This window comes from Panthera onca, chromosome F1 (genome assembly GCF_046562875.1).
Source record: "Panthera onca isolate mPanOnc1 chromosome F1, mPanOnc1 haplotype 2, whole genome shotgun sequence".
NCBI classification, from domain to species: domain Eukaryota; kingdom Metazoa; phylum Chordata; class Mammalia; order Carnivora; family Felidae; genus Panthera; species Panthera onca.
Window position 1 is genome coordinate 45385509 of NC_138355.1, and position 27179 is coordinate 45412687.

The 27179-nt window shown below is 45.9% G+C and overlaps 1 protein-coding gene and 1 long non-coding RNA gene across 10 annotated transcripts; one reads left to right on the top strand and one right to left on the bottom strand.

Annotated features, from left to right (window-relative positions):
* Positions 1-597: 597 nt before the first annotated feature.
* On the bottom strand, positions 598-25507 carry PPP1R15B (protein phosphatase 1 regulatory subunit 15B). 8 transcript variants are annotated; one of them, XR_013553031.2, is made up of 5 exons: positions 23588-25507; positions 12698-12760; positions 9650-10728; positions 7308-7376; positions 598-894 (listed from the first exon to the last, which is right to left on the bottom strand). XR_013553031.2 is itself a non-coding variant. In XM_078440551.2 (3 exons), exons 1-3 carry the CDS (start codon positions 24918-24920, stop codon positions 10520-10522), a joined length of 1605 nt encoding a protein of 534 aa, XP_078296677.2. In that variant the 5' UTR covers positions 24921-25507; the 3' UTR covers positions 7715-10519. The 8 variants fall into 8 exon arrangements, 3 of the variants coding, with proteins under 3 accessions (XP_078296677.2, XP_060500207.3, XP_060500208.3); XR_014136443.1 differs by lacking the exon at positions 598-894 and adding an exon at positions 7472-7641 and having other exon boundaries at positions 6834-7376; XR_014136442.1 differs by lacking the exon at positions 598-894 and having other exon boundaries at positions 6833-7641.
* On the top strand, positions 2365-5102 carry LOC132686431 (uncharacterized). Of its 2 annotated transcripts, none has more exons than XR_009613659.2 (3): positions 2365-2470; positions 3820-3937; positions 4699-5102. It is a non-coding gene; the product is annotated as an uncharacterized LOC132686431 (long non-coding RNA). The 2 variants fall into 2 exon arrangements; XR_009613658.2 differs by having other exon boundaries at positions 4745-5102.
* Positions 25508-27179: the final 1672 nt, after the last annotated feature.

The following is a 27179-nucleotide window of genomic DNA, read 5'->3' on the forward strand; positions in this document are numbered from 1 at the left end:
GACCAAAGGGGAAGAGGCAATGTGACCACAGAGGCACAGATTGAGGTGATGTGGCCACAAGTCAAAAATATGGACAGCCACCAGAAGCTGGAAGAGGCAAAGAAGGAATTCTCCACCCCACCCCGCCCCCGCCCGAGCCTCCAGGGGGAGTGTGGCCCAGCCAACCTCTTGATGTTGGACTTCGGGCCTCCAGAACCGTGAGAGAATGCATTTGGGTCATTTTAAGCTGCCCAGGTTGTGGTGACTTCTTACAGAGGACCTCGGAAATTAATGCAGTTCTTGTAAAAAAATCTTACTGAGGCCTCAAGGAAATGTCTATTATCTTGACTTGTCCAATATCTAATCTCCTTTCTTCTGTTAATAGCCCCTGAATTTCCTTTCTGACATGGTCCCTTCTGCCACTCTCAGCCCATGGGGGTTGGATGGGCTGGCCTCGCCCCACGCCAGCCCTACTGGGGGGCAGGGACTGTGGCACGGATGTGGTGAATCTGACTCTCTGTTCCCCTGGCCGTAGTGATTGGTTTAGGAAAGGACACATGACTCAGACCAAATCAATGAGATTTACTTTTTTTTTTTTTTAAGTTTATTTATTTATTTTGAGGGGGGAGTGCAGGAGGGGCAGAGAGAGAAAGAGAGGAAAGAGAGAGAGAATCCCAAGCAAGCTCCACACTGTCAGCGCAGAGCCCGATGTGGGCACTTGAAATTACGAACTGTGAGATCATGACCTGAGCCGAAACCAAGAGTCGGATGCTTAACCGACTGAGCCTCCCAAGTGCCCCAGTGAAATTTACTTTTTTTAAAGGACCCAGAATTCTCAGGTAAAATCCCTTTTTCTCTTGGATTTGAAGCTGGCAATTGTTGGGAGCTCCTGGGATCTTTGGGTGGGAGAGGCCGCTGAAAGGGAAACCAATGCAGGAAAAAGTGGAACCAGAGATAAGGAGAGCCCGGGTCCTCCTTATATCCCATGAGCCCTCGGACCCAGCTCACCAGAGGACGCACTACCTCTGGGATTTCAACCTGTAGGTGCCCTTATTTGCTTCAGCCTAGTTTGAATTGGGTTTCTGCCCCTAACAACCAAAAAGTCCTGACCAATACAAAGGTCACAGTGTCTCGTGTTTCTTTTCCTTTGGTGTAAACAATGTGGTTTTTTTGGGGGAAAGCCAGTGAGATAACCACCTGCATTTTTTGTGATGCCAAGAACGAGAACGCTTCTCTTTCAAGAAAACCACAATTTTAGATCAAGAGAAGATCTGAGTGATCATCTCATCCGAAGCCTGCATTTTCCTCTTGGAGGACACAGGGAAACTCAGGAAGAACCCAGAATTGTGGCAATTCCACAGTAGAATTCCACAACTCGGGTCTCCTGGAAACCCAATCTGCAGCAGAAAGCTAGATTTCAAGACATTTACTTTATCGTGTAAACGTATTTGGCCAAGAGACTTACATAGTCACAAGAAGATTATAACAGATTCCTCTGCTCTATAAAGAATAATGACGATGGTAGTCTTTATTGAATGCTGGTATTTAATAGTTATGTTTGCCTCTAAATGAGGTGGAGAGCCAGTGGAGGGTTCCCTGTAGGGGTGCCATGATCTTCACGGTTTAATGTTTGGGGTTTTTTAATTTGTTTTTTATTTTGTTCTATTTTAGAGAGAGAGAGCATGCAAACCGGGGAGAGGGGCGGAGGGAGAGAGAGAAAGAATCCTAAGCAGGCTCCACGCTCAGCGCGGAGCCCAACGCAGGGCTCGATCCCATGACCCTAGAATCACCACGACCTGAGCCAAAATCAAGAGTCAGACGCTTGACTGACTGAGCCACCCAGGTGCCCCCTTCCTGGCTTAACATTTTCTCGAGGATCATTCTGGCTGCCGTTTGGACAGGGTAGAAGCAGAGTCCAGCTAGGAGACTACTGCAAGATATAGGGATGGCTTGGTTCACGGCGCTGGGGGTAGAAACGGTGAGAAATGGTGACTTTTTCTGGGTATCTGTTGAAGGAAGAGCTGACCGATTTGCTGGTAGATTAGACGGTAACTGGGCTGTGAGGGGAAGGGAGGAGTCAGGATGACTCCGAGGTATTTGGGCTGAGCAGCTGGAGGACTGCGTTGCCATAGACTGAGACAAGAGCAGGCTGCAGGAGAGACAGGTGTGGCAGGGGAGAGTGGGGAGACGCAGGTTCGGTTCCAAGCACGTTACGCTGGAGATGCCTGGGAGATACCCAGGTAGAGATGCCAAGGAGGTGACTGGCCATACAAGGTGAGAGTCTTGTCTCGGGAGTAGAGATACACATGTGGTGTTGCCCAGTGATTGGATGGTGGGAAAGCCACAAGGCTGGTTGAGGTCACAAAGGAAGTGAGTGGGGGGAGGGAGGAGGCGGGAGATCAGGGGCCGAGAACCGGGCACTCCGACTCTGAAAGGTCAAGTTAGTGAGAAGGAATCCGCAAAGGAAACTGGAAAACACGAGGCTAGGGAGGTAGGAGGACAAGAGGGAGCGGTGTCCTGAAGGGAAAAGCCTTGAGCGCAGTCACGTCCCTCGGAAGGAGAAGGAATGTGCGGATGCTGCTAGTGTTCTAGAAGGGCTGAGGTTCGGGTGGGTTCTGTCTGAGCAGGAAGCAACTTGCACTCCTGCGCGAAAGGGTGGGGAGACAGCCCGGGTTATTTTTAAGTTGGTCTGACAACGGGCCTGGGGAAGATGATCGTTTGGCTAATGAGCCCTTGCCCGCCGGTGAGAAGTTCGCCTGAAATGTGCCCCCCTCAGCTCCATCTCCAAGGCGCCGCTCTGGCTTCTCCTGGGAAGGACGCCAGCCCAAGATGGCTGGCTGATTTCTCCTGCCAGGGCCGCGTCGTGGCGAGGAGCACTGGCACTGGCAGCTCCCCAGAGAGGGGAGGGGAGGAACGAAAGCGTCAGGCCTCCGCTCAGGGCAAGGAGAGGTGGGCTGGGTGGAGCCGGGAGGACCGGCCCCCGTAGTCAACCTGCTGAGGTTTCCTCTCCGGGTCCCTTCTTGAATCCACGGTTCAGGCAATGCTCTTGTCGCGCCCACTTTAAATGTCTGGCCGGGGGTTTTTCTAGAAAATGGCAGCTGGTGCTGACTTGGGCATTTCCTGGAACTAACACAGCACTTTGGCTCAGTTTAGCTCAATAAATGCATAAGGCACCATTATGCTCCTATCTCTATGTGAAAATGGCTCCAGCCTTCAGCCAACCGGTTTCTCCCCCTCCGGGCTCTGCCACCCCCCACTGTGCTGGTCTACACTCATCAGACTTTGGCCCCTGGCTTAACACCTTCCTCCGCCATGCCTTGGCTCCCTCTCATTCGGGGTGATTTCAGTACTAATAATGTGAGTGAACTGACCAATGTCCTAACCCCACAATACCTTACTATTCTCACCTCCGGGAACACTCACCTCCACGCCGTTAAATGATTCATACCCAAGACCATGCCTTAACCTTTCCGACCACCCAGATTCCCTCCAACTTGGAAAACATAAACCCCAACATCCCACTTTCTGATCACAGTTTGGGTCCTCCTAACACCCTCGTTCCTCTTTTCTCCCTTCCCACCTGTTCCTGGCTTTCCTACAGGACCTCTGGGCTTCTCAGATTTCCTCCAAATCTATCAGTGAAAGCCTCACGTCACTTCCTGCGCCATTCAGCCCAAACTCACGGCCTCTCACAACATCCCCCACTAGCCAAAACCCTTATCCATTTGTCCTCAGCCGTATACACACTGCAAAACTACCCTCCGGATCAATCTGTCCACCTTTTCTGCTCCCGTGCCCAGAAAAGCTACAATATCCCCACTCTCCCTCCTTCCACTTCAGGTTGCTTAAAGAAGTGATGTCTGCGCTCAGAGTGCCTGATTCTTTGCCTCCCAGTTACACACAGTCTGGTATCTGTCCCCACAGCTCCTTGAAAACGGCTGAAACTATTCTGGCAAAGGTAAGCACTTACTTCCAGGTCGCTAAGTCCAACAGGTGCATCTTGGCCCTGCCTCCTCCCTGCCCTGGGTACCCCTGTCTGCTTCTCTACTCTGTGCCCCAGCCATCCCAAACCCCCTACAATGGCCTGTACCTTTGTGCCCTAGCCTCCTCGGCCTGGAGAACCCTTCTCTGCCTTTTCAGTCTCCTTCAAGGTGCAGCCCAGGGAGGAACCGTCTACACTTGCCTGACGTCCTGTGCTTATCACTATTTTAGTACTCATCCCTGTACAGGAATGGACTTTCCTGTCACCCCACAAGACTGGAACTCCTTGGGAGCAGGGACTGCCTTTTTGGGGCGTGCATTTATTTATTTTGAAAGAGACAGACAGAGAGAGTGTATGCACTGTATGTATGCAGAGAGAGGGAGAGAGAAAATCTCAAGCAGGCTCCGCGCTGTCAGCACAGAGCCCAACTCAGGGCTCAGTCCCACAAACCGTGAGATCATGATCTGAGCTGAAATCAAGAGTCGGATGCTTAGCCCACTGAGCCACCCAGGTGCCCTTTTTTTTTTTTAAGTTTTTATTTTAATCACCCTGTGTTCATCAAGACAAGTGCACTCCTTAATCCCTATCACCTGTTTCACTTATCCCCCCCTCCATCTCCCCTCTGGTAACCATCAGTTTGTTCTCTATAGCTCTCGATAGTCTGTTTCTTGGTTTATCTCTCTTTTATTTTCAGGGACTGTATTTTAAATCTGCTTTTTTGTCTTCATTTTTCCCAGTAGCGTTTGGCCACTCCCACCTTCAGGAAGCTCTTTTTTTCTCTAGGCCTGCATGACACCCCATTCTCCTGGGTTACCTCCCACTTCAATGGCTATTCCTTCTTAATATCTTGGGTAACTGCTTCTCCTCTGCTTAACATCAGAATGTTGAGAGAATCCAAACTTCACCCTCGACCTGGATCTCCCCCTGGGCCATCTCCCCCATTGTGTTAAATTCCATCTACAGGCTGCTGGCTTCCAGATTTTTATCTGAATCTGACCTCTCCCTTGGGCTTCAGATGCATATATCCCATTGCCTAATCACTCACAGGGATGTTCAATAAATATCTCAAACTTAATGTGGTCAAAACAGGACTCCTGATTTCCAGCTCCAGATCTGTTCTACCCAAGTACTCTTTATCTCAGTATGTGGCACACTCAGTAATCACCGCATTGCTTGGACCAAAAGCCTAGGACTAGGGTGACCACTTGTCCTGGTTTGCCCGGGGCTGGTCCTCGTTTTAGCCCTGAAAACCCTGTCCCAGGAAACTCCTCAGTCTCAAGCGAGCCGGGATGTTTGGTCATCTCACTTGGGAATCACCCAAGATCTCCTTCTTTTCTTTGCATTCTACATCCAATCAAGTGGATCTCCATCCAGATATACCCTCTTTCCACCTCCACTGCCACCTCGTCCAAGTCTCCATCATGTCCCACACAGACCATCCCAATAGCCTCTCCATCTGGTGTCCCTCCTCCCTTGCTTGGCCCGCTGCGTTTTTCACACAATAGCCAGAGGATCTTTACAAAGAGAAAAACACACCACTAAGGGCTTGAATACCTACTAGTTCAAGCACTCCAACTACACTTCGAACAAATCCAAATTTCCTTCCTGTAGGTTCTGCATGATCTGGCCCTCGCCTCTCATCCACTGGCATTTCCTAGTTCACTCCCTTCTTCCCATCCCTCCCTTCCCCCCATCACCTTATGACTCACTCCTTCCTACCATTCAGGTATGAGGCCAAAGTTACCCTCATGACTGTATCCAGAGTCATTCCCCAAGTTTCTCCCTATCAGATCTCTCTCTCTTCCATTATCTTCAAGGCATAGCTCACCACCTGACGTTACCCTGTTCATTTTTTTGCTTGTGTATCAACTCTCCCATCTAAGATGTAAGCTTGAGAGCAGAGCCCTTGCCAGCGTTGTTGACATCCCTGTTCTCAGCACTTGGCTCAGCACACAGCAAGTGCTCAGTAAATCTTTGCTAAATAAATGAATATTCAGCTGAGTACAGGGTCTCTCACTGTGGTCATAAAAGATACTGAATGAACAAATTAATGCGAGTCAAGCAAGCTCTAGGCTAAGCTCTGGGCCCACCTTCATAACTAAGCTATGGTGCTTTAGGAGTTTATGACTTACTAAGAGAAAGATATGTGAATCAAATTTTAAACTAAATAGTCATAACAATTATGAATATTCTGGGGAGTAAGAAATGTCATAACTGGGTGCCCGGGTGCCTCAGTTGGTTAAGCGTCCAACTTCGGCTCAGGTCACGATCTTGCAGTTCGTGCGTTCGAGCCCCATGTTGGGCTCTGTGCTGGCAGCTCGGAGCCTGGAACCTGCTTCCGATTCTGTGTCTCCCCTTCTCTCTCTGCCCCTTCCCTGCTCACACTCTGTCTCTCTTTCTCTCAAAAATAAACATTTTTAAAAAAATGTCATAACCTTTTCCTTTTTTTTTTTTAAGTTTATTTATTTACTTTTGGGGGAGGGGCAGAGAGAGAGGGAGCGATAGAATCCCAAGCAGGCTCCACACTGTCAGCACAGAGCCCGATGTGGGGCTTGAACTCACGAACCAGTGAGATCATGACCTGAGCCGAAACCAAGAGTCAGACGCTCAGCCGACTGAGCCACCCAGGTGCGCCCCCCCTTTTATTTATTTATTTTTATTTATTTATTTTTAATGTTTATTTATTTTTGAGACAGAGAGAGACAGAGCATGAATGGGGGAGGGTCAGAGAGAGAGGGAGACACAGAATCCGAAGCAGGCTCCAGGCTCCGAGCCATCAGCACAGAGCCCGACGCAGGGCTCGAACTCATGGACCATGAGATCATGACTTGAGCCGAAGTCGGACGCTTAACCGACTCAGCCACCCAGGCACCCCCCCCCCCTTTTATTTTTAACTAAGCTTTATGCTCCACGTGGGGCTTGAACACAATCCATCTACCAATGACCCATGAAGTAATCCAAAAGAACCAGTTTGGCCATGTCACTGCCTTTATGTAGCATGAAACAGACCAAATTTCTTAGCATGGCCTTCAAAATACTCTATCATTTAGAGTAACAACTTTATTCTCCGCTACATTTTCCATCCCATAGAACCCATACCCAGCTTGCCTGACCTATTAGCCGTTCCCCAACATGTTTCTATATTCTTCCATTTTCACATTTTCTCTGAAGCTGTTTTTCCTACTTGAAATAGCCTTTGCCTCCTTACCCATTAACTGCCTCCTTTCCCCAACATTTACCCAATTAAGAGTACTTATTTTTTCCAAGTCTAGCTCTATTTCCATCTCATCTATGAAGACTGCCTGAGAGGAATGAGGCAGGGACTCAGGAAGCAGGCTGGGTTTACCTGCCCATTTTTTGCCATTCTTCCTTGTTGTGTCATCTTGGGTAGGTCATGATGCTTTGGGTCCTTCATCTGTAAATTGGGAGATAGATAAAATACATCACGTAATTTACAGCAGAAAGAAGGAAATGGATTACAAATCAGAAATTACTGGACCAGAGGGGCACCTGGGTGGCTCGGTCCGTTGAGCAACCGACTCCTGATTTCAGCTCAGGTCATGATCCCAGTGTCGTGGGATTGAGCCCCATGTCGGGCTTTGTGCTGACAACACAGAGCCTGCTTGGATTCTCTGTCTTCCTCTCTCTCTCTGCCCTTCCCCTGCTCGTGCTCTCTCTCTCTTAAAAATAAATAAACATTTTAAAAAGTTTTAAAGTAATAATGGAAAGTATAGGTCTTTAAAATATATATATGTGACTTCGGGAAAGATTTTTGAGAAATGGCACAAAAAGCATGGACCGTGGAAGAAAAAATGGATAAATTGGACTTCTACAAAATTTTAAAATTTGCTCTTAAATGACATGATTAACAAAATGAGGGGTGCCTGGGTGGCTCAGTCAGTTAAGCATCCGACTTCAGCTCAGGCCATCATCTCGCAGTCCATGAGTTCAAGCCCCACGTCAGGCTCTGTGCTGACAGCTCAGAGCCTGGAGCCTGTTTCAGATTCTGTGTCTCCCTCTCTCTCTGCCCCTGCCCCACTTGCACTCTGTCTCTGTCTCTCTCTCTCTCTCTGTCAAAAATAAATAAACGTGAAAAAAAATGAAAAGGCCAGCCATAGACTGGGAGAAAATATTGGTAAAACATATACATGGTAAGGGATTTATATCTAAGTCCCAAATACACACACACACACACACACACACACACACACACACAATCTTGGTTAAAAACAGACCAAAGATCTGAACACATACTTCACCAAGGAAGATATTTGCTGTTTCAAATCAACTTATGAAAAGATGTGCCATAACATTAAACATCAAGAACATGCAAATTTATACCAGAATAAGATACCACTGCAAATCCACTAGAAGAGCTAAACTTAAAAAGACTTACAATATCAAGCAGGGGTAAGGACATGGAAACACTGGATCTCTCATACATTGCTGCCAAGTGGTACAGCCGCTTTGGAAAACTGGAAGTTGTTTCCTTATAAAATTAAACATGTACTTACCATGTGATCCGGCAGTCTCACTCCTAAACTTATCCAACAGGAATGGAAATGTATGGCCACAGAAACACTTTTATACACATGTTCATAGCAGCTTTATTCATTTATGCAGCATTTATGCAGCTATTTATTCAATAGCCACAAATTGTAGACAAACCACCTGTCCCTCTACTAGTGATTGAATAAATAAATTGTGGTGTAATCGTACAAGTAATACTACTCAGCAACTGAAAGGGTGGACAACTGATATACCCAAGAGCATAAATGAATTGCAAAAGTATTACACTCGATTAAACAAGTCAGACACAAAGGGTACATACTGTATGTAAGATACAATTTTTGTGAAACTCTAGAAAAGGTAAAATAGTGATAAAAAGCAGGTCATTGGGGACGCCGGGGTGGCTCAGTTGGTTGGGCATCCAACTCTTGATTTCAGCTCAGGTCGTGACCTCGTGGTTCATGGGTTCGAGCCCCGCGCCGGGCTCTGCACTGAAAGCGTGGAGCCTGCTCGGGAGTCTCTCTCTTCCCCCCCTCTCTGCCATTCCCATGTGCTCTCTCTCTCTCAAAATAAATAAACAAAGCAAGAAAAAAAGAAAACAAAGCAGATCACTGGCTGCCAAAAGCTGGAGGTTGGTTGAATACGAAATAGTATGTGGGAGGGGCACATCAGTCCAGCATGCAACTCCTGATCTGAGTCTTGAGTTCAAGCCCCACGTTGTGCGTGGACCTCACTTTAAAAAAAAAAAAAAAGAGAGAGAGCATGGGGGAACTTTTTGGGGTAGTGGAAATGCTCTTTATCTACCTAACCAGGAAGTGCCTTTCATAACACCAAACCTCATGCTCTCACTTGAAAGAATCACCTGATTTAAAACTGTAGGTGTAAATTCACCACTAGTAATACTAGCTTCTCAAGAACACCGCAATTACTACAAATAAGCATAATGTGTACATGGAAGACAGACTTTCCACACATTTAATTGCTTTTCTGAAACACACGAGTCAATAAATTCCTGAACTGTGCGTGTTGGTGGGGGAGCCGGTCCACTGGGAGGCGGCGGCCATGGAAATTATCACTTGAGTTGACGAAAAGTATGTTGTGCCCCTGAGACATCCGGGTTACTGTGCTGCACCCCTGGAGGTAGACCGGGGCCAGCCCGTGGAGCCAATACCAACTTACCAAAGAGCGGTCCTGGATGTCCACCTGGCCTTGGCTACTAGCGGTACGAGGGAATCGGGCGACAGCAGCCCGAAACCCCAGCCCAGCGGTTCTTGAGGATCCTTTCCACCTTCCGAGCTGGTCTCGTGCACAGCTCTGTGATCAGACACAGTGATTCTCCAAGCCTCGAGCAACGTGCCACCCTCTCTCCTGTCACTGAGGATGACTGCCCTGGTTCACCAGCACGCAATAGAAAGCAGAATGCTAAGCAAATAGCTGAGTGAGATGAAGCCCTGGACTGGAAAAACCCTAACCCGGAAAGTGGAGCCAAGATCCGACATCATCGGCCTCTTAGATTCCACCTCCAGTCTCCTAAATTAGCCTCTCTCTGTGGAGCTCAGGAAGAATCGATTCACTTGTTTGCGTTCAAATACAAACCTTGGTACTCCCACAGGGAACAGCCTCCACTTCCGGGCACTCACCACCAAAAGGTGGAGTCACAATGGGCAGGCCTGGACCGGGCAGGGCAGTTCTCCCGCTCGGTTACACCGCGGGAATGGCCTCCAAGGGAGCAGTAGTACATGGTAACAGCAGGGAATCCACCAGGCACTCTGAGATGGTGAGGAGCGCCATCTAGTGGAATCAACGGAGCATCTCTAGAAACCCCCAGCCGCAAAGGAAGAGAACAGATACCCTGGCGCCGCAATACAGGCTGTTAATTCTGGAAAAGAAAAGGACTCGGCCGATTTGCTCACGTGTGAAAGTCAGCAGTTGACATGCACTGTATTAAGGACACTCGAATGAACTGATGTGGTATCCCCAGCCAGGTTGGCGTTTGCGATTCCATTCCACAAAGTTAAGAGCGTCCGGCGGCTTCCCTGGGAGGACCTTTCAGTTCCGTGATTCGACCTCATCTGTGATCGTGGCACATTTGTTTGTAATCAGACCCGGCTGCGTCGATGAGACCTCAGCGAACGCTCTATGAGAGGTGACTTTACCAAAGTGATTAACCTGGAGCACCTGGCTGGCTCGGCTGGAAGAGCGCGCGGCTCTTGATCTCGGGGTTGTGAGTTTGAGCCCCACGTTGGGTGTAGAGATTACTAAACACACACACACACACGCAAACAAAGGAAAGAAAAGAAAAAAGTGATTAACTCATTCAAGAGATTATAAATAAATAAGTAAATAAATAAATAAAAGTGATTTACTCATTCAAATCTTTGTTGAATATCTATATGCTAGTCACAGTTCCAGGCTAGTGAGGGTGGCAAAAGACAAGAAACAAGTGAAAATGTTAACAAGATGAGGTCAGAATGAACATAGTTTCTTTAAAAAGGTGAAGTGAGGAATGGGGCACCTGGGTGGCTCCGTCAGTTAAGCGTCCGACTTCGGCTCAGGTCATGATCTCACCGTTGGTGAGTTCGAGCCCCACGTCCGGCTCTGTGCTGACAGCTCGGAGCCTGGAGCCTGCTTCGGATTCTGTGTCTCCCTCTCTCTCTGTCCCTCTCCTGCTCAGGCTGTCTGTCTGTCTGTCTGTCTCTCTCTCTCTCTTTCTCAAAAATAAACAAACATTGAAAAAATAAATAAATAAAAAGGTGAAGTGAGGGAAAGGGCAGGTTGTGGATAAGGCAGTGAGGAGTCTCTTGGAGGTACTTTTGAGATGAAGGACTCATCTTCTCATGAGGAAACATTTTTAAAGACAACCATCCCAGAATATATATGCAGATGCGTTTTCAAAACTGTTTTGGGACTGACTCCTCTCTGGTTTTTGCCTTCTGAGCCAATGCATGAACTCCACCAAGAAAAGCATGCTGGGGTACCCGGGTTAAGCATCTGACTCTTGGTTTTGGATCAGCTCATGATCTTACGGTATCGTGGGTTCAGGCCTTGTGGAGGGCTCTGCACTGAGAGTGCTTGGGATTCTCTCTCTCCCTCTCACTCTTTACCCCTCCCCCACTCACGCTGTCTCTCTCTCTCTCTCTCTCTCTCTCAAAATAAATAAGTTTTTAAAAATTAAAAAAAGAAAAGAAAAGCATGCTTGGGGGCACCTGGCTATCTCAGTCGGTATAGCACGAGACTCTTCATCCCAAGGTTGTAAGTTCAAGCCTCATGTTGGGGGTAGATATTACTTAAAATCCTAGGGGCACCCGGGGGGCTCAGTCAGTTGAGCGTCTGACTCTTGATCTCGGCTCAGTCATGATCTCACAGTTCGTGAGTTTGAGCCCCCCATCGGGCTCTGCAGCTGATAGCGTGGAGCCTGCTTGGAATTCTCTCCCTCTTCCTCTATCTCTGCCCCTCCCCTGCTCATGTTCCCGCTCTCTCAAAATAATAATCAACTTTTGAAAGTAAAATCTTTTAAAAAAGAAACAGAAAAAAAAAAACAGGTTTAACTCAAAATGGTATACTGCATGCAGATTTACTCCCACCTCTCTTTTTGACCCTGAACATCTTTGGGATATTTATGAAAATTAACCCAGTCTTTTTTTTTTCAATTATTTATTTTTGAGAAAGACGGAGAGAGGGGGGGCACAAGCAGGGGAGGGGCAGAGAGAGAGGGGGAGAGAGAGAATACCAAGCAGGTTCCACACTGCGCTAACCCTAACCCTAACCCTAACCCTAACCCTAACCCTAACTCACAAACTGTAAGATCATGACCTGAGCCAAAATCAGGAGTCAGACACTTAACTGACTGAGCCACCCAGGTGCCCCATCTCAGTGTATTTATGTTTTTAATGTTTATTTATTTTGAAAGAGAGAGAGTAAGCAGGGGAGGGGCAGAGAGAGAGGGAGAGAGAATCCCAAGCAGGTTCCACACTGTCAGTGCAGAGCCCAGTGGGAGGCTCGAACCCACGAACCAGATCATGACCTGAGCCAAAATCTGAGAGTCCGACAATTCACTGACTGAACCCCCCCTCCCCAGGCACCCCCAAAATTAATCCAGTCTTAAACCACATATATGGTAACCTATTATTTTGGTGGGAAAGTATGCAGCAAGCTCTGGAGAGAGTTAAGGCCCCTGTGAGCTCCTTTCTTCCCCTTGGGTAGACGTTGTCTTTAATGAACACACACCTCTGGCAAACTGTGCTGTTCTTTTGCTGCAGAGGTCCTCATCCTTGTCTTCTAGGGAAGGATCTGCAAGAACAATAGTGAACAGATGGAGGAAAGAGTAAAAGATTAAAAGAACAAAACTTGATAAATCACTCCCAAGTTCGTCCCTTGTAGTTCAGGTTTCTAGACCTTATGTCCTCATCAGATCCCTGGGGTATCTTCCCGATGGGTCAAGCAACCCGCTTTCTATACACCTAGCTTCTTCTGTCTTCCCTGGTGAGATTACAGAGCCCGCCAGCGGTAAAACAGGGATGCAACTCAAATTATTACATAGTAACACATACCCCTACCGACCCCCTGTATTCTCCATTCCATGTGTAAAATGGTTTCTTTAAATTCCCTGATGGCAAATTTGTCACTAAAACATATTAATTGGAAGCAATATAAGTCTTGCTTAGTGAATCCTCAAAGTGAGCGAGGTTAAAAGAGATTGATTTATCCTATTTATTACCCCTATTGCTCTAGATATTGATATCACGCTACCTTTGTATTTTAAAGTCATAACTGACCGACACAAACAGTCTCTCTGGAGCAAATCCAGGGAGCAAAAGACTAATGTTTTGTATTGACCACAAAGCATTCAATGAAGTCCATAAGGAAAAGATCCTAATTACCAACACAGAAAGATTCCAAAAAAACTAACATTCGTGTTATAATCAGTTAAATGAAGAAATATCAAAACCTCCTTATACATACAAAAGAAATGAAGTCTCTCAACTCAAAGGGTACCCTGGGCAGCATACTTATTTTTTAGAATGTACTAAGAATTCTTTTATATATCTCTATATTGGATACTTTTATAACATGTGTTTTGTGAGAAAAAAAGACAAACAAGATATTTCCACTTTTTTTTTTTTTTTTTTTTAAAGAGAGAGAACGGGAGGACGGAGGGAGAGAGAGGATCCCAAGCAGGCTCCATGCTCACTCAGTGCAGAGCCCAACACAGGGCTTGATCCCAAGACTCTGGGATCATGACCTGAGCCAAAATCAAGAGTTGGCAGCTCAACCGACTGAGCCCCCCAGAAACCCTCCATTTATTTTTAAAGGTACACAGAAGGGGGCGCCTGGCTGGCTCAGTCGGGAGAGCATGCGACACTTGATCTCAGGTTTGTGAGTTTGGGCCCCGTGTTGGGTGTAGAGATTAAAAATAAAATCTTTAGGGGCGCCTGGGTGGCTCGGTCGCTTAAGCGTCCGACTTTGGCTCAGGTCACGATCTCACAGTCTGTGAGTTCGAGCCCCGCGTCGGGCTCTGGGCTGACAGCTCAGAGCCTGGAGCCTGTTTCAGATTCTGTGTCTCCCTCTCTCTGACCCTCCCCCGTTCGTGCTCTGTCTCTCTCTGTCTCAAAAATAAATAAACGTTAAAAAAATAATAATAAAAATAAAATCTTTTAAAAAATAAAAGATAAAAATAAAAGGTACACAGAGAATCCAAAGAAGTCTCCAGATGAGACCACCAAATTCCTAAATCTGTAACCAGCAAAATTTGAGGTCAGTAATTAAATATTTGCCTTAAACTTTCTATTGAAGTAGAAAAAAAATTTCTCCAAAAATTTCTCCAATTGTGAAAATTTCGCACAATTTCTCCATGATATCGGGAGTCATAGCGATAAATCTGGTTTGATGTGAATATGGCTATTTCCATAAAACTTCCGGGAAGAGAGAGCCAAAAATGCTTCAATTAATCCCAAGATGGTATAAAGTATAACCTGGGGCTATCAATTCAATTTGTACTAAATACTGATTGCTTGCAACTATTCTTTCCTCCCGGTTCAGAACTATATCTTTAATAAATTTTCTTCATCAGCTAGGAAGATCCAAATACCCAAATTAAGAATGCTCTTATGCCTTAATCCATTAATAGGCTTGTTATAACCCAAATGCTGTCTTTTTTTCCAGGGTAAGAAGTTTGATTTTTCTGATGCTGCCATCACATTTATGCAACATTGTAAATGGGAGAATGTCATGATTTACAGCATCATGGTTATCATTAATCATAATGCACAAACTAAAGAAACATTAAGATTTCCCTGCTACTTAACTGGCGCAGCCACTCTGGAAAACAATATGGGAGTTCCTCAAAAAGTTAAAAAACAGAACTGGGCGGGGGCATCTGGGTGGTTCAGTCGATGAAGTGTCTGAGTCTCGATTTCAGCTCAGATCATGATCTCACGGTTCATGAGTCTGAGCCCCACATCGGGCTTTGCACTGACAGTGTGGAGCCTGCTTGGGATTCTCTCTTCCTCTCTCTCTGCCCGGGCCGCCCCCCCTCTCTCACAAAACATAACCTAATTTAAAAAATCAAAAAATAGAACTATCCTGGGGTGCCTGGGTAGCTCACTAGGTTGAGCATCCGACTTCAGCTCATGATCTTACAGTTCATGAGTTCAAGCCCCACGTGAGGCTCTGTGCTGACAGCTTGGAGCCTGGAGCCTGCTTATGATTCTGTGTCTCCCTCTCTCTCTCTGCCCCTCCCCCACTTGCTCTCTCTCAAAAATAAATATTAAATAAAATAGAACTACCCCACAACCCAGCAGTTGCACTACTATGTATTTATCCAGAGGATACAAACATGATGATTTGAAGGGGCACGTGCCCTGATGTTCATAGTAGCGTTATCAACAATAGCCAAACTATGGAAAGAGCCCACGTCTATTGGCTGATGAATGGATAAAGAGGTGGCGCATATATATATATATATATATATATATATATATATATACACACATACACACACAATGGGATATTACTCAGTCATCAAAAGAAATGAAACCTGGCCATTTGCAATGATGTGGATGGAGTTAGTGTGTTATGCTAAGTGAAGTCAGTCAGAGAAAGACAAATACCATGATTTCACTCATATGTGGAATTTAAGAAATAAAACAGATGAACATAGGGGAAGGGAAGAAAATATAAGACAAAAACAGAGACAGAGGCAAACCATAAGACTCTTCAATATAGAGAACAAACTGAGGGTTGCTGGAGGGGAGATGGATGGGGGGATGGGCTAAATGGGTGAGGGGTATTAAGGAGGACACTTGTGGGGTGCCTGGGTGGCTCGGTGGGTTGAGCATCGGGCTTTGGCTCAGGTCACGATCCCACAGTTCGTGGGTTCGAGCCCCACGATGGGCTCTGTGCTGACAGCTCAGAGCCTGGAGCCTGCGTCGGATTCTGTGTCTGCCTCTCTCTCTGCCCCTCCCCTGCTCGCACTCTGTCTCTGGGTCTCAAAAATAAATAAATGTAAAAAAAAAAAAAAAAAAAAAAAAAGACACTTGTGATGAGCACTGGGTGTATGTAAGTGATGAATCACTGGGTTCTACTCCTGAAACCAATACTATACTGTGTTAACTAACTTGAATTTAAATTTAAAAAAAAAAAAAAAATTTCCCTGTACCTAAGAGAAACACTATGCTAAGCCGAGCATGTGAATTTGACTGCTTCTGTGAAATACCCCATTTTACTGTTTTCTTTGCAGAAGTGGATGCCTGGGCCAATTTTGGAATCAAATCCCCAGTCTCTAAGAAGGGCATTTCATACTCTAAGAACCAAATTCCCCTATTAAAACTTGGTTTGCAATCCTACTCATCCCCTTAAAATTCCTCCCCTTCAACAAGCTGAGGTGCAATTTACATGTCACATAACCTTTTTAAAGTACAGAAATTTGTCCAGCACCTCTAAGTTTATAGTGCTTTCACACAAGTACCAGATTTAATCCTGAAAATTCTGCTCAATAAGTCCAAAGCTAATGTAAAATACTAGGAAACATACAATATCAACTTGAACCAAAATATCATGTAACATCTAATAATTGCAAATATATTTATTACAATTTACAGATTAGTTAAAGTTATATACACAAATATAATTTTAGCTATAAAATCCCAACAAACTGGTTACATTTAAATCACTGCATCTGTAGAAGCCAATTTAGTCTCCTCGTCCCCTAAATTCACCTTCCTTAAATTATAAAAAAATAAAATCTGACAGTTTTGATTTCAAGTTAAAGATGAAGAGGCGCTGTTATCACATTTCAAACACTCAGAAAAGGAAATTTTACCTGTCTGTACAAAGCCTTTCACATGCTACATTGATACTTAAAGCACCATTGCAAGACTTTAAACGTGCACAATGTTCAGTGACAGCTTCCAGGTTTGACTTTGTTCTAACAACTAGGATTGGGATGAAATGACAAGAATTTTTTTCTCCTTCAGCCCCACTTAAAAATAGCCCCTTCTGTCCTTTTCATCACTGTCTGATCGCTTCTTTGAAAGGAGGGTGGTAAGTGGGAGAACTCTTCCCCAAGCTTTTACTCATTTGGTAGTGAGGTCGGAATCCCCAGGGAACAAGGTGCCAAAATCCAATACGTGGCAAGCTATGCCATTATTTTCACATAAGCGAGAGGTGCAAGATTTCAGGCGGAGCCTGTGAAATAACCAGCAGGCTGCAGGCTGGTTTTAAAAGAACGCCTAGACGCTTTCCATAAGCTTCGTTCAAGGCAAATGGTGCCTTCTTTCCATCTGACGCAGCGGTGCTTGAAACCAGCCTGTTTCCACTGCGCTCCAGCAGGACTCTGCAAGTGCAGCCCCTACAATGGCCTCAAGTGGAGGCGCACAGCGCCCGGGGGGTAAGGGCTCTGCAAAAATGGGACCGGCTTTGATGATGACGTACTCGCCGTGTATTCACCTGTGAGTATGTGTGTTATCACTGGAGGCAATGCTTAGAGCAGACTGGATGGAAGTAATGACCAGGTAGATTATAAACTGAGGTAGTAACTCTGCCAGCACTTCTGATGAAAAATTTGTTTCCACACTGAAACAAGTTGAAACTGAAGAGGTCACCTGTTCTACTCATGTGTTCCACCACCTGCGACAGGAGGCGCGTGGGGTAAAGAGGGACCAATAGGAGGAGATCAACATTACCTCGGCCTAACAGATGTGCACCATGTAGAGCTAACCGAGCAAACCAAGGACAATCAGTCACTGCAAAAACTTCAATTCAAAAGTGAACTTTGGGCTAAAAATATTAAGACTTTCGAGTTAAGTCTATAGTACCATCCTGGAAGTACAGGCCTTGTCTTACTTCTCTCAGTAACAGAACACGATAAACTTGGATATCGACTGAAGTCTGTGTTTTATGTTGCAAACTGGAAAATTCAGAACTGCCCATTTCCAAGTTTACAGTGTCCCCCTGACAGGTTTTAAAAGTGACGGTGCTGAGACGTGAGATTAATAACACTGGTTTTCTGTTGAGAGCATACACAACAGAACCAAATTGCTCTGAGAGGTCTCCTAGCTCCTTCCTAGGACAATTCTTGGCTTTTCGATTTAAAAAATCAATGCCTATGATGCAATCATTGCTTTCCAGAGTCTTTTACAACAATTTCTACCTGTTGCAACATGCAAAGAACCATTGAATTGGGCACGACAGTAACATGTACAGAACCCTCTCCGAGACGGTTTGCACAGAAGTTAAACGTGTTAGACATTACAATTTGGCAGAAAGATGCAATTTTCCCAAACACCAGAAGAGTCCTACACATGGAAGTTTTGTGGCGGTTCCTGAAAGTGTCTTAGGTAGAACTTCACCTAGAAACAATGACCCACCACACAACTTTCAACCAGAGTCATTTTTAGTAGAGGGAAAAAAAGTTGACACAAGATAATTTAAGCTGGTAGCATACACAAGATTATTTTCTCAGCTTTTAAGTTAGAAGGGCCACATCACTGAGATAAAAATAGAGAGAACATAAAAGCCTCTTAATTTTAGAATGTCAGGGAGGAAGAGCCCAGCGTTTTCAGACAGGTAAACATAATTTAAATTAGAATGGAAAATGGGTTTTGCACCCTATAAATATTGTTTCCCAAGAAAATAAGCTTTGGAAATGCAAAATTACACCTTAAACGGTCCCCTATTTCACCTTGGCAAGCACAGAACATTCAAAAACACATCCAACTGAGTCAAAAAAGGGAGGATTAGAAACCACATCATCTCATCCTTCATTACCAGGGCTCGGCTTCAAACCTGGACATTTCTGAGTGGGATTGGTTGCAAAAAAAAAAAAAAAAAAAAATTTAGGTCACTGGGTCCAAGTTGCATATCCTCTAAAAAAAAAGGACAGCTGCCAAATTTTGTTTTTAAAAGAAACCTCTCAAATAAGAGGTAGTGTATGCTCGAGTTAGAGGCTATCAAACCATCTTAACATTGCTCGAAAGCAGTAAGTCCTTTGAAGCATGTTTCCTGGAGCCTATTGAACATTCTTTCTCTGTGCTCAACTGTCAAGCAATATCCAATAGCATCTTCTGTTTCTTGAATTCGTTTCTGGAACCTGCACCCATCCCGTGCAAATTCTTCCCATGGTCCTTTGCGGTCCTCATCACCACTTATATAATACTCAGTAACTTCTTCAAGGAAGGTTACCTATAAAGACAAAGACTATTTTTAATCGTGCTTTAGGATCTTACAATCATTGAGGTAATTAACCAAACCTTTATGCTACTAATTCTTTCGGAATATCAAACAACCCAGTACCTCAGAGGAATATGTGGTTTCAACTGTAACAGAAGTTTAAAAGACAAAGAAGAAAGCAGCAGTAGTTCTGACTGATTAGATGGCATCTCAATAAATAGTGAGCAAATGGCCATTTGCACCTACATGGATGGAACTGGAGGGTATTATGCTAAGCGAAATTAGTCAGAGAAAGACAAATATCATATGACTTCACTCACAGGAGGAATTTAACAGACAAAACAGATGAACATAAGGGAAGGGAAGCAAAAATCATATACAAACAGCGAGGGGGACGAAACAGAAGAGACTCTTAAAAATGGAGAACAAACCCAGGGTTACTGGAGGGGTGGTTGGAGGGGGGATGGGCTAAATGGGGAAGGGGCATTATGGAATCTACTCCTGAAATCATTGTTGCACTACATACTCACTTGGATGTAAATTTAAAAATTAATCAATTAATTACATTTTTTTTTTTAAAGTGAGCCAATGCCATCTTAATTTCCTTCACACATACACATACATTCCTGCCCCCGTCTGTCATCGTGTTGTTCTACCTCCCTCCTCTTGGCTTTGGTGTTAAGAAAATGAATCCAGATGGGGAACTGTAAGTCTCCTGATGTTATCCTTGCGTTTTTGTTTTTTTTTTTCCCAATCCTTAGGGAAGTACAGTTCTGTGACACTTTTCTTCCAAAATGACAAATGTTTCCCCCAGAACTTTTCAGAAATATTTGAAACAGTTATTCGTCAATGTCAGTCGATGCTTTTCTTACGGCACCAAAAGCTTTAACAAGACCTTCACTATTTCTATTCTTTTTCCTTTTAAATAAAATTTCACTTTTTCGGTGCTTTCCAACTTTTGCATCATGAACATGTAGTATTACTTTTATAATCAGACTATTAAAAAGGTTACTTAGTCAACAAAATACAGCAAAATTAACATTTTAAGGCTATGTTGCTAAGAGACTTTGTGGTTGAGATAAAAACCCTTTTCATTCCTCCTTAATATGCTATCATTACATACACATGAAAATGTAAATATTATAGTATACATGATTTCACATAATGAGTGACAGTCCCTTTTTAACCCCTACTTAATTTCTAATATAGAAGTTTCTTTCGGACGTAGCGAAGTACAAAAGTAAATACTTGCTCTAAAATATGTTCAATAGTTACATCAGCTAATCCCACCGTGGCCTACTCCTTTCTCCTTTCCTTCCCTTTACATCAGGCCAAGGAATGCCCTCGAGGACAATTAGCAAGCATGTAACATCTTACTAGATATTGCATTCTAGAGTTACTCACTCATGGTGTCACTAAATAATAACAACAACATGGATAGAGTGTTTACCATGTGCCAAGCTCCCTTCAGAGCACTTCACAATTTCTACCTCATTTAATCCTCATAGGACATGTACGATTATCACCTCCATTGTACAGAGAAGGAAAGAAAGGCAGGGAGGTTAATGGGCTTGTTTCAAATGACACAGCTTCCAGGAAGTGTAGCAAACAGACTGCAAACCGAGTGCGGCCCCACAATCTGCACTGTTAATGCCATGGCACAGGCGTTTCAAACTCCCATAGCTCAATGTTTCGTTTTAAGAATTAAGCACTATCAGGGGCGCCTGGGTGGCTCAGTCGGTTAAGGGTCCGACTTCAGCCCGGGTCGTGATCTCGCGGTGAGTTCGAGCCCCGCGTCGGGCTCTGTGCTGACAGCTCAGAGCCTGGAGCCTGCTTCGGATTCTGTGTCTCTCTCTCTTTCTGCCCCTCCCCTACTACTCATGCTCTGTCTCTCCCTGTCTCAGAAATAAATAAACATTAAAAAAAACTTAAAAAAAAAAAAAAATTAGGCACTCTCCACAATTCCCATATACCTGAAGAATGTCAAGTACTAAAAGGCTGCCCGAATAATTTTACTGTTTTAGACATAATCCTTTATAAATGTTGCTTCCACTTCATAGTCAGTAGTCTCCCAGCTACTTGACTCATCTCATTTTTACTCAATGAGTAAGCGAAAATGAGACATGAGACTGGCCTGAGGTCCCTGAACTGTACAGCTACCATTTAAAGGCAAGGGGATGAATTAGGAGTGTTATTTACTCATCTCATTTAAATCATGCAATAACTCATACAATAGATGCAATTATTACTCCCATCAGATAAATGAGTCAATCAAGGCCACGAGAGGTCAAGTTACTTTGCAGGTCTGGCTGTCTTCCCAAATCTCTTGGCCCTAACAGCTCAGCAGGAGGGAACACAAGTCTCCAGATACCAAATGTGCATTCCGCTGCCCCACTTTGCTTTTTAATCTAGTCACGAAATAGGTCATTTTGCCAGGGGCCCATTAAAAATATAGAGGAAAGATCTTTTATGACTACATTTACAGAAGAGTGAACGAATTTTTTAACATGACTTATTCTACTTCTACAGGCGAGACATACGTTATCACCATTTAGAGAAATTTTCTACCCAGGAAGAGTTTCAAAGGATCAATTCAGCTGGCTATTTGGAGCCAATAGATTATGGCACTGTCCGCTTCAAACTCTGATGCGGCAGAATCAGAGGGCAGCAATAATTTCCCCTTCTTTCTCTTTCCAAATAAGTGTACAGGAAACTAAAGAAACTTTCCCTCTACAATAAAAGACACCCTGTGTGCTTAGAGGGATTCCTCTCCAATTAATAACTTTAGCTGAACAAACAATAGAGGGAAAATACAAAGCAATTCAAAGGGCTTCCCAAAATAAGATCAACTTGACAATGTGTTAAAAGAATAAAATGAAGTTTTTGAGATTAGTTTAGGAAGCAACTACTCAAGTTAAGCCTAGTAAGTGACCATCATTGTTACAAATGATTATTAACCAGTAACTGGCCAATGAGAACTAATAACTAATTGCACTCTTAGGAAAAGGCAATACTATTTCCTGGTTTTTGGGTTTTTTACCGTCAAAGTCACGTACATCTCAAAAAGTCTTTCATATTGAAACTAGTATTTTCTTTCATGGCAAACAACCAGACAAATCTGGCCGGCTACTTGGTACCATCATCCCTCTGGGTCCTAATGGACAGTAACGAAGACACTGTTATCCCGTAAATAAAATATTAAGGTCTGCAAGTGACGTACCACATTTAAAAACTCTATGGCTACAACAGGACCTGACCAACCTCCCGAAAAATTTAAATTGTGTATACACACAAGGTTTGATTTTTCTGTTCCGTAAAAAAGAGTGGAAAGTTGAAGTTTGCATGCAAATAGCCCAGAGCTACAAACCCAAATGAAAAGGGCACTTTCCGGGGCGCCTGGGTGGCTCAGTCGGTTAAGCATCTTACTTCGGCTCAGGTCATGATCTCACACTCCGTGAGATCGAGCCCCACGTCGGGCTCTGTGCTGACAGCTCAGAGCCTCGAGCCTGCTTTGGATTCTGTGTCTCCCTCTCTCTGACCCTCCCTTGTTCATGCTCTTTCTCTGTCTCAAAAATAAATAACCATTAACAACAACAACAAAAAAAAAAAAAAAAAAAAGGGCACTTTCCTGCTAACGTCTATACCCCAGTGTCCTCCATCTGGACAGGAACAACATTCTACAAGAGGGAAGAAGGGGGGGGGTGGAGGTGGGAGGGTGTCATTTCTTAATCCGAGTATATAAGCTTAGAGTCCTTCCGTGCAAAAAATATGCGCGACTATGCCTCCAGAAAAGTCATCCTATTGTATTTAACCACATCAAAACAGTACAAATTAACAGGCACATTAGAAGAAAGACACAAACCTTTTTCCTCTTGATACGCGTGTGTCTTTGTCCAGAAAGAACCCCACCCTGTCCCAAGTCTGGACCTTCGGTTTCGCGGCTCCCTAACAGGTGCACCTCACAAGAAAGTAAGGTGTGATACTCCGAAATGGCCGCAGCGGGCTCAGACGGCCTCTCTGGGTCGCAACAGCCTTTCCAAATTTTCCCTGATGTTTGAAAAGGAGCCTTAAAATTTAAAAGGTTGTAGGGGTCATCGGAATTACAGAAAGAATTCCACAGTTTGAGATTCTCTGCTTCATCTGCACTAGATTCCCAGTCCTCTTCCTCCCCAGAATTCTGGTCAGGAGACTCGGGAAGGCTTCCGGTCTGGGGAGAATTCTCTAGATCAGACTTGTCAGACAAATCCTTCTCGGAGTCAGAAGGGGCTCCAGGAACAATTCTGGCAGCAGTCTGAATTGTTGCCCTAAAGTTTTGGGGATTATACGGATCTACGCTGTAGAAAGAGTTCCAAAGCTGAAGCCCTTCAGAGTCTTGTTCAAGGTCTGATTCTGAGAATGAGCTATCACTGTCAAAACCATCATCCTCAGCCTCCTCATCCCAACCCTCACCTTCGGAATCAGAACTTGTTTCCGGGTCACTGGATGCGCCTCCCAAAATGTAATCTATCAACCTGTTGCTACAGGCTGGTCTCGAGGATAAGGGAATGTCATCCTCTAGGTCTGAGGAGTCAACTACACTTGTTTGGTCCTCGCCAGGCTCTTTTTCCACCGGTACCTCACGAGACGGACAGCCTTCTGAAGGCCCCGGTTTCTCCACAGCAAGCGGGTCCTCTGTGGTCACCAACGCGACTTCCTCCTCGGTTCCCGGTTTCTGGGCGGTTCCGGGAACGGCTCCAGCAGAGGGAACACACTGTGTCGGACTGTCTCCGCCGGGTTGCGGATCCATCCGGGGCAAGCTGTGCTCCTCCTCCAGACTGTGGTAGCCATGATCTTGGTCTGGGCTGGGTAACGCTTGCCCCTTGCTGGCCTGCTGGAGGAATTCCAGCCGTTTCATGCGAAGATGGTGGATTTCGGGCAGGCCCTCTCTAGAAAGGGGCGGACATCCCCGCCATGAAGCGCAAGTGATCTCTGCCTTCAGTGGCTGGGGAGGGTCATGGGCCTCGGTCACACAGCTGCTCTCGGGGCTGAGGGTCTGGAAATCAACTAGCTCGCCACTTCCCACGCCGCTCTGATAGCCGAGCCCCACCCGGGGCAGGGAGTCCAGATAGGAGGGGTTCAACAAATAGGAGACCACGCTGAAACTGCTTAAACGCTTAACGTTTGGAGGCCCGGAGGGCAAAGAGCCAAGTTCCCGGTCCGAGCAAAGATGGCCTTGAAGGCCACTCGGCAACAGCTCCACTCCCCACAGCTGGTGCTCTAACAGAAAAGCGTGTGCCGCGGGGTCCAGGGCTCCGGCCTTGGCCTTGAGTTCCGATGTTAGATCCAAAGACGAGCACTGCCAGTGGATCCCCTCCTCCAGCCAATTGAGGGGGCTGGCACCAGAGTCGTCCGAGGGGTCGAGCCGCAGCGAACTCAAAGATTTCTGCGCGGGGGGCGCGGCTGGGTCCTCCCGAGCCTTCAGGGCCCTCAGGGCGCTGGACCCTCCAGCAAAATCTAGCCATCTGGTCGGAACCATCTCTCCGAAAAGCTGGCTCCAAACCAGCAGCTTCTGAAGCAGGCTGGGGAGGGGCGCGAAGAGCTGGGAAAGCAGCTTCACCCAGGAGCTGGTCCGAGGCTGGGGGGAAGCAGCAAGTCTGGGGTCCCCGGAGTGTTCCGGGGCAGGAGGCGAGGGCAACTTGGAGGTGCCGGGCTGCGGGCGCCGAGGGAAGAAGAAGGGCAGCCGGATCCGGGAGCCCGGCCGAGAGGCTGGCCGTGGCCGAGACCCGTCTGCTGCCGGCTCCATCTCCTTGTTCTTGGCAGTCTTCTCAGGGCTGAAGGTCGGACGGGATTCGGAGCGGCCTAAACAGTCTTGGCCGGAGTCGGGGCCCCAGGCCGATCCCCGGGCCAGCAGAAGAACCACAGCGGGAAGCGGCTTCCGCCGCGGGCGGCAGACCACAGTCCGGAACGGCAGGCGCAGGACGTAGCGGCCGAGACGACATTCATCCTGGCGGGAAGAAGGTGTCCTAGTCCGCCCGAGGCCTCTCCACCATAGATAGAGCCCTCCCGCGGCGACGGCAGCGACTGTCCAGAAGAGACGGACCGTTAAAAAGCCCCTCGGCAGCGCGACCCCGGAAGGGCTGGGCAAGAGGACGCGGGTGGAAGCGAAGCCCAAAATGGCCGCGGGGCCAGCGCGGAGCAGGACACCCCCAGGCGAGAGGACGAGACGAAGGAGGGCGGCTGGCTACGCCACCAGCCCCGCGTCGCCCAACGTCACTCGCACAGCCTCGGCGGGCGGGCCTTTCCCCACTCCGGCGTGCGGTCCCTGATTGGTCTCCGGCCGTTCCCTGTCGGCTTCCTTACTCTCGGCGGACCCAGCCCGCCCGCCGGAGGTTGCATCAGCCGGGCCTAGGCTGTACGCGTGCGCACTGGTTCCCCCGTGGTCTCCTAGGAGACCGCCCCGCCCCGGTGCCCCCCAGCCCCACCCAGTCCTTTGGGCGAAAGGGGACTTTGCCAGATAACCCGACAATTCCCGGAAGCCCTCTTAAGGTCCTAATACACACCCAAGTGTGTACCCTTACCTTAGGCTTGCATATATCGGGGTTCCTGTATTGAGTGCTAAGTAGATCGTCAGCATGAGATCTTAGTATAATAAGAATTGACAATACTGTGTAAATACACGTCTGGTGTTAAGACACTAATAATTTGGAGTGGATAATGAGTGCAAAATCGTAAGGGAAAAATGAATCATTCTTATGCATTCGTGCCCTTTCGGTTTTCGAGTTTCTGAATCACTACTTAGCTTTGCCTACGACCCAGCTTTCAGTATCTAATCCACATACATCTCCCCACGAAAATGTGAACTCTTGTTTCTTAGGTGGTGCCCTATTAGACTGTCCCCTTTCAGGAGAGGCAAACTGAAGTTGCAGAGGAGGAAAGAAACGTAGTCCTTGGAGGTGTTGACTCTCTTATATGCTTCCCAGGAGGCAACACATTCAAGTCCTATTTATGTCCTGAGCCGCCCAGAACCGCAGGATACAGCATGTAAAGGACACACGGACCGTTATCCTTTGAAAAAATTTTGTCTATTATAATTGCTATATTTAATTCTCCTTAGTTCATTTCTTTTTTCTGCTAAAAGTTTTTCAATGACACCTCTGAAATTAAAAAAAAAAAATCTATTACAGACGGAGTGTGGCAATTTTAAGCACTTAGGGACTGCGGAAAGATCTTTCAGGAACCAGGAGGAAGCCAGCTGCTCTTCCTGCTTCAATGGGACTGTTCAAAGAACAGCCACTTCCTTCTAGGAATCTAAAAGGTCCTCAGTTTCTATGGTTTACCCCTTATTATCTTATCCATAGCTCTGGAAATAACTCACTTTTAATCCTAAGAACTTCAGAAAAAAATGTATTAATAATAGGAGGTTAATAATAGAAAAGAGATCTAAGCATGAAAATTAAATACTTGAAGCCTCAGTTTCTTGGTTGTCAAGTGAGACTAACAATTCCTCTTTCAACAGGTTGGTGAGAGAATGAAATTCCTAATACAGTGCCTGGCCTAGAGAGAGTAGGGTCATAACCATCAGCTAATACTTGTGATTTAGCAGCTAACAATGGTTTCCCATGGCCTACGCAATCAAGGCTCTGTACAGCCTGTCCTCCCACTATGCTTTGCCAGCCTTCTCTTCAGTAACTTCCGTTCATGCGTGTTAATACTCCAGAACTTTGGACTTGTGTCCTGCCTCGATGTGTGCTGTTTCTCAGCCAAGAAAGCCCTCTTCCTCCCCCTTATATAAGTACTCATGCTTCAAGGTCCAACTCAAACATCAACCCCTTCTTGAAATCTTTGTCGACCTTCCCGGTCAGAACAATATTATTATACACTACTTGAACACTTAACACGCTACACTACATACACCTATAAATGTTCTTTCCTGCTGGTTTCAGCTCCTTGAGGGCGATTTCCCAATACCTAGCCCAGTGGTTCGCAAAATATGATCTGGGCACCCACGGGGATCCCATTTTCAGACCCTTTCAGGGGGGCCCTCAAGGCCAAAATAATGTTC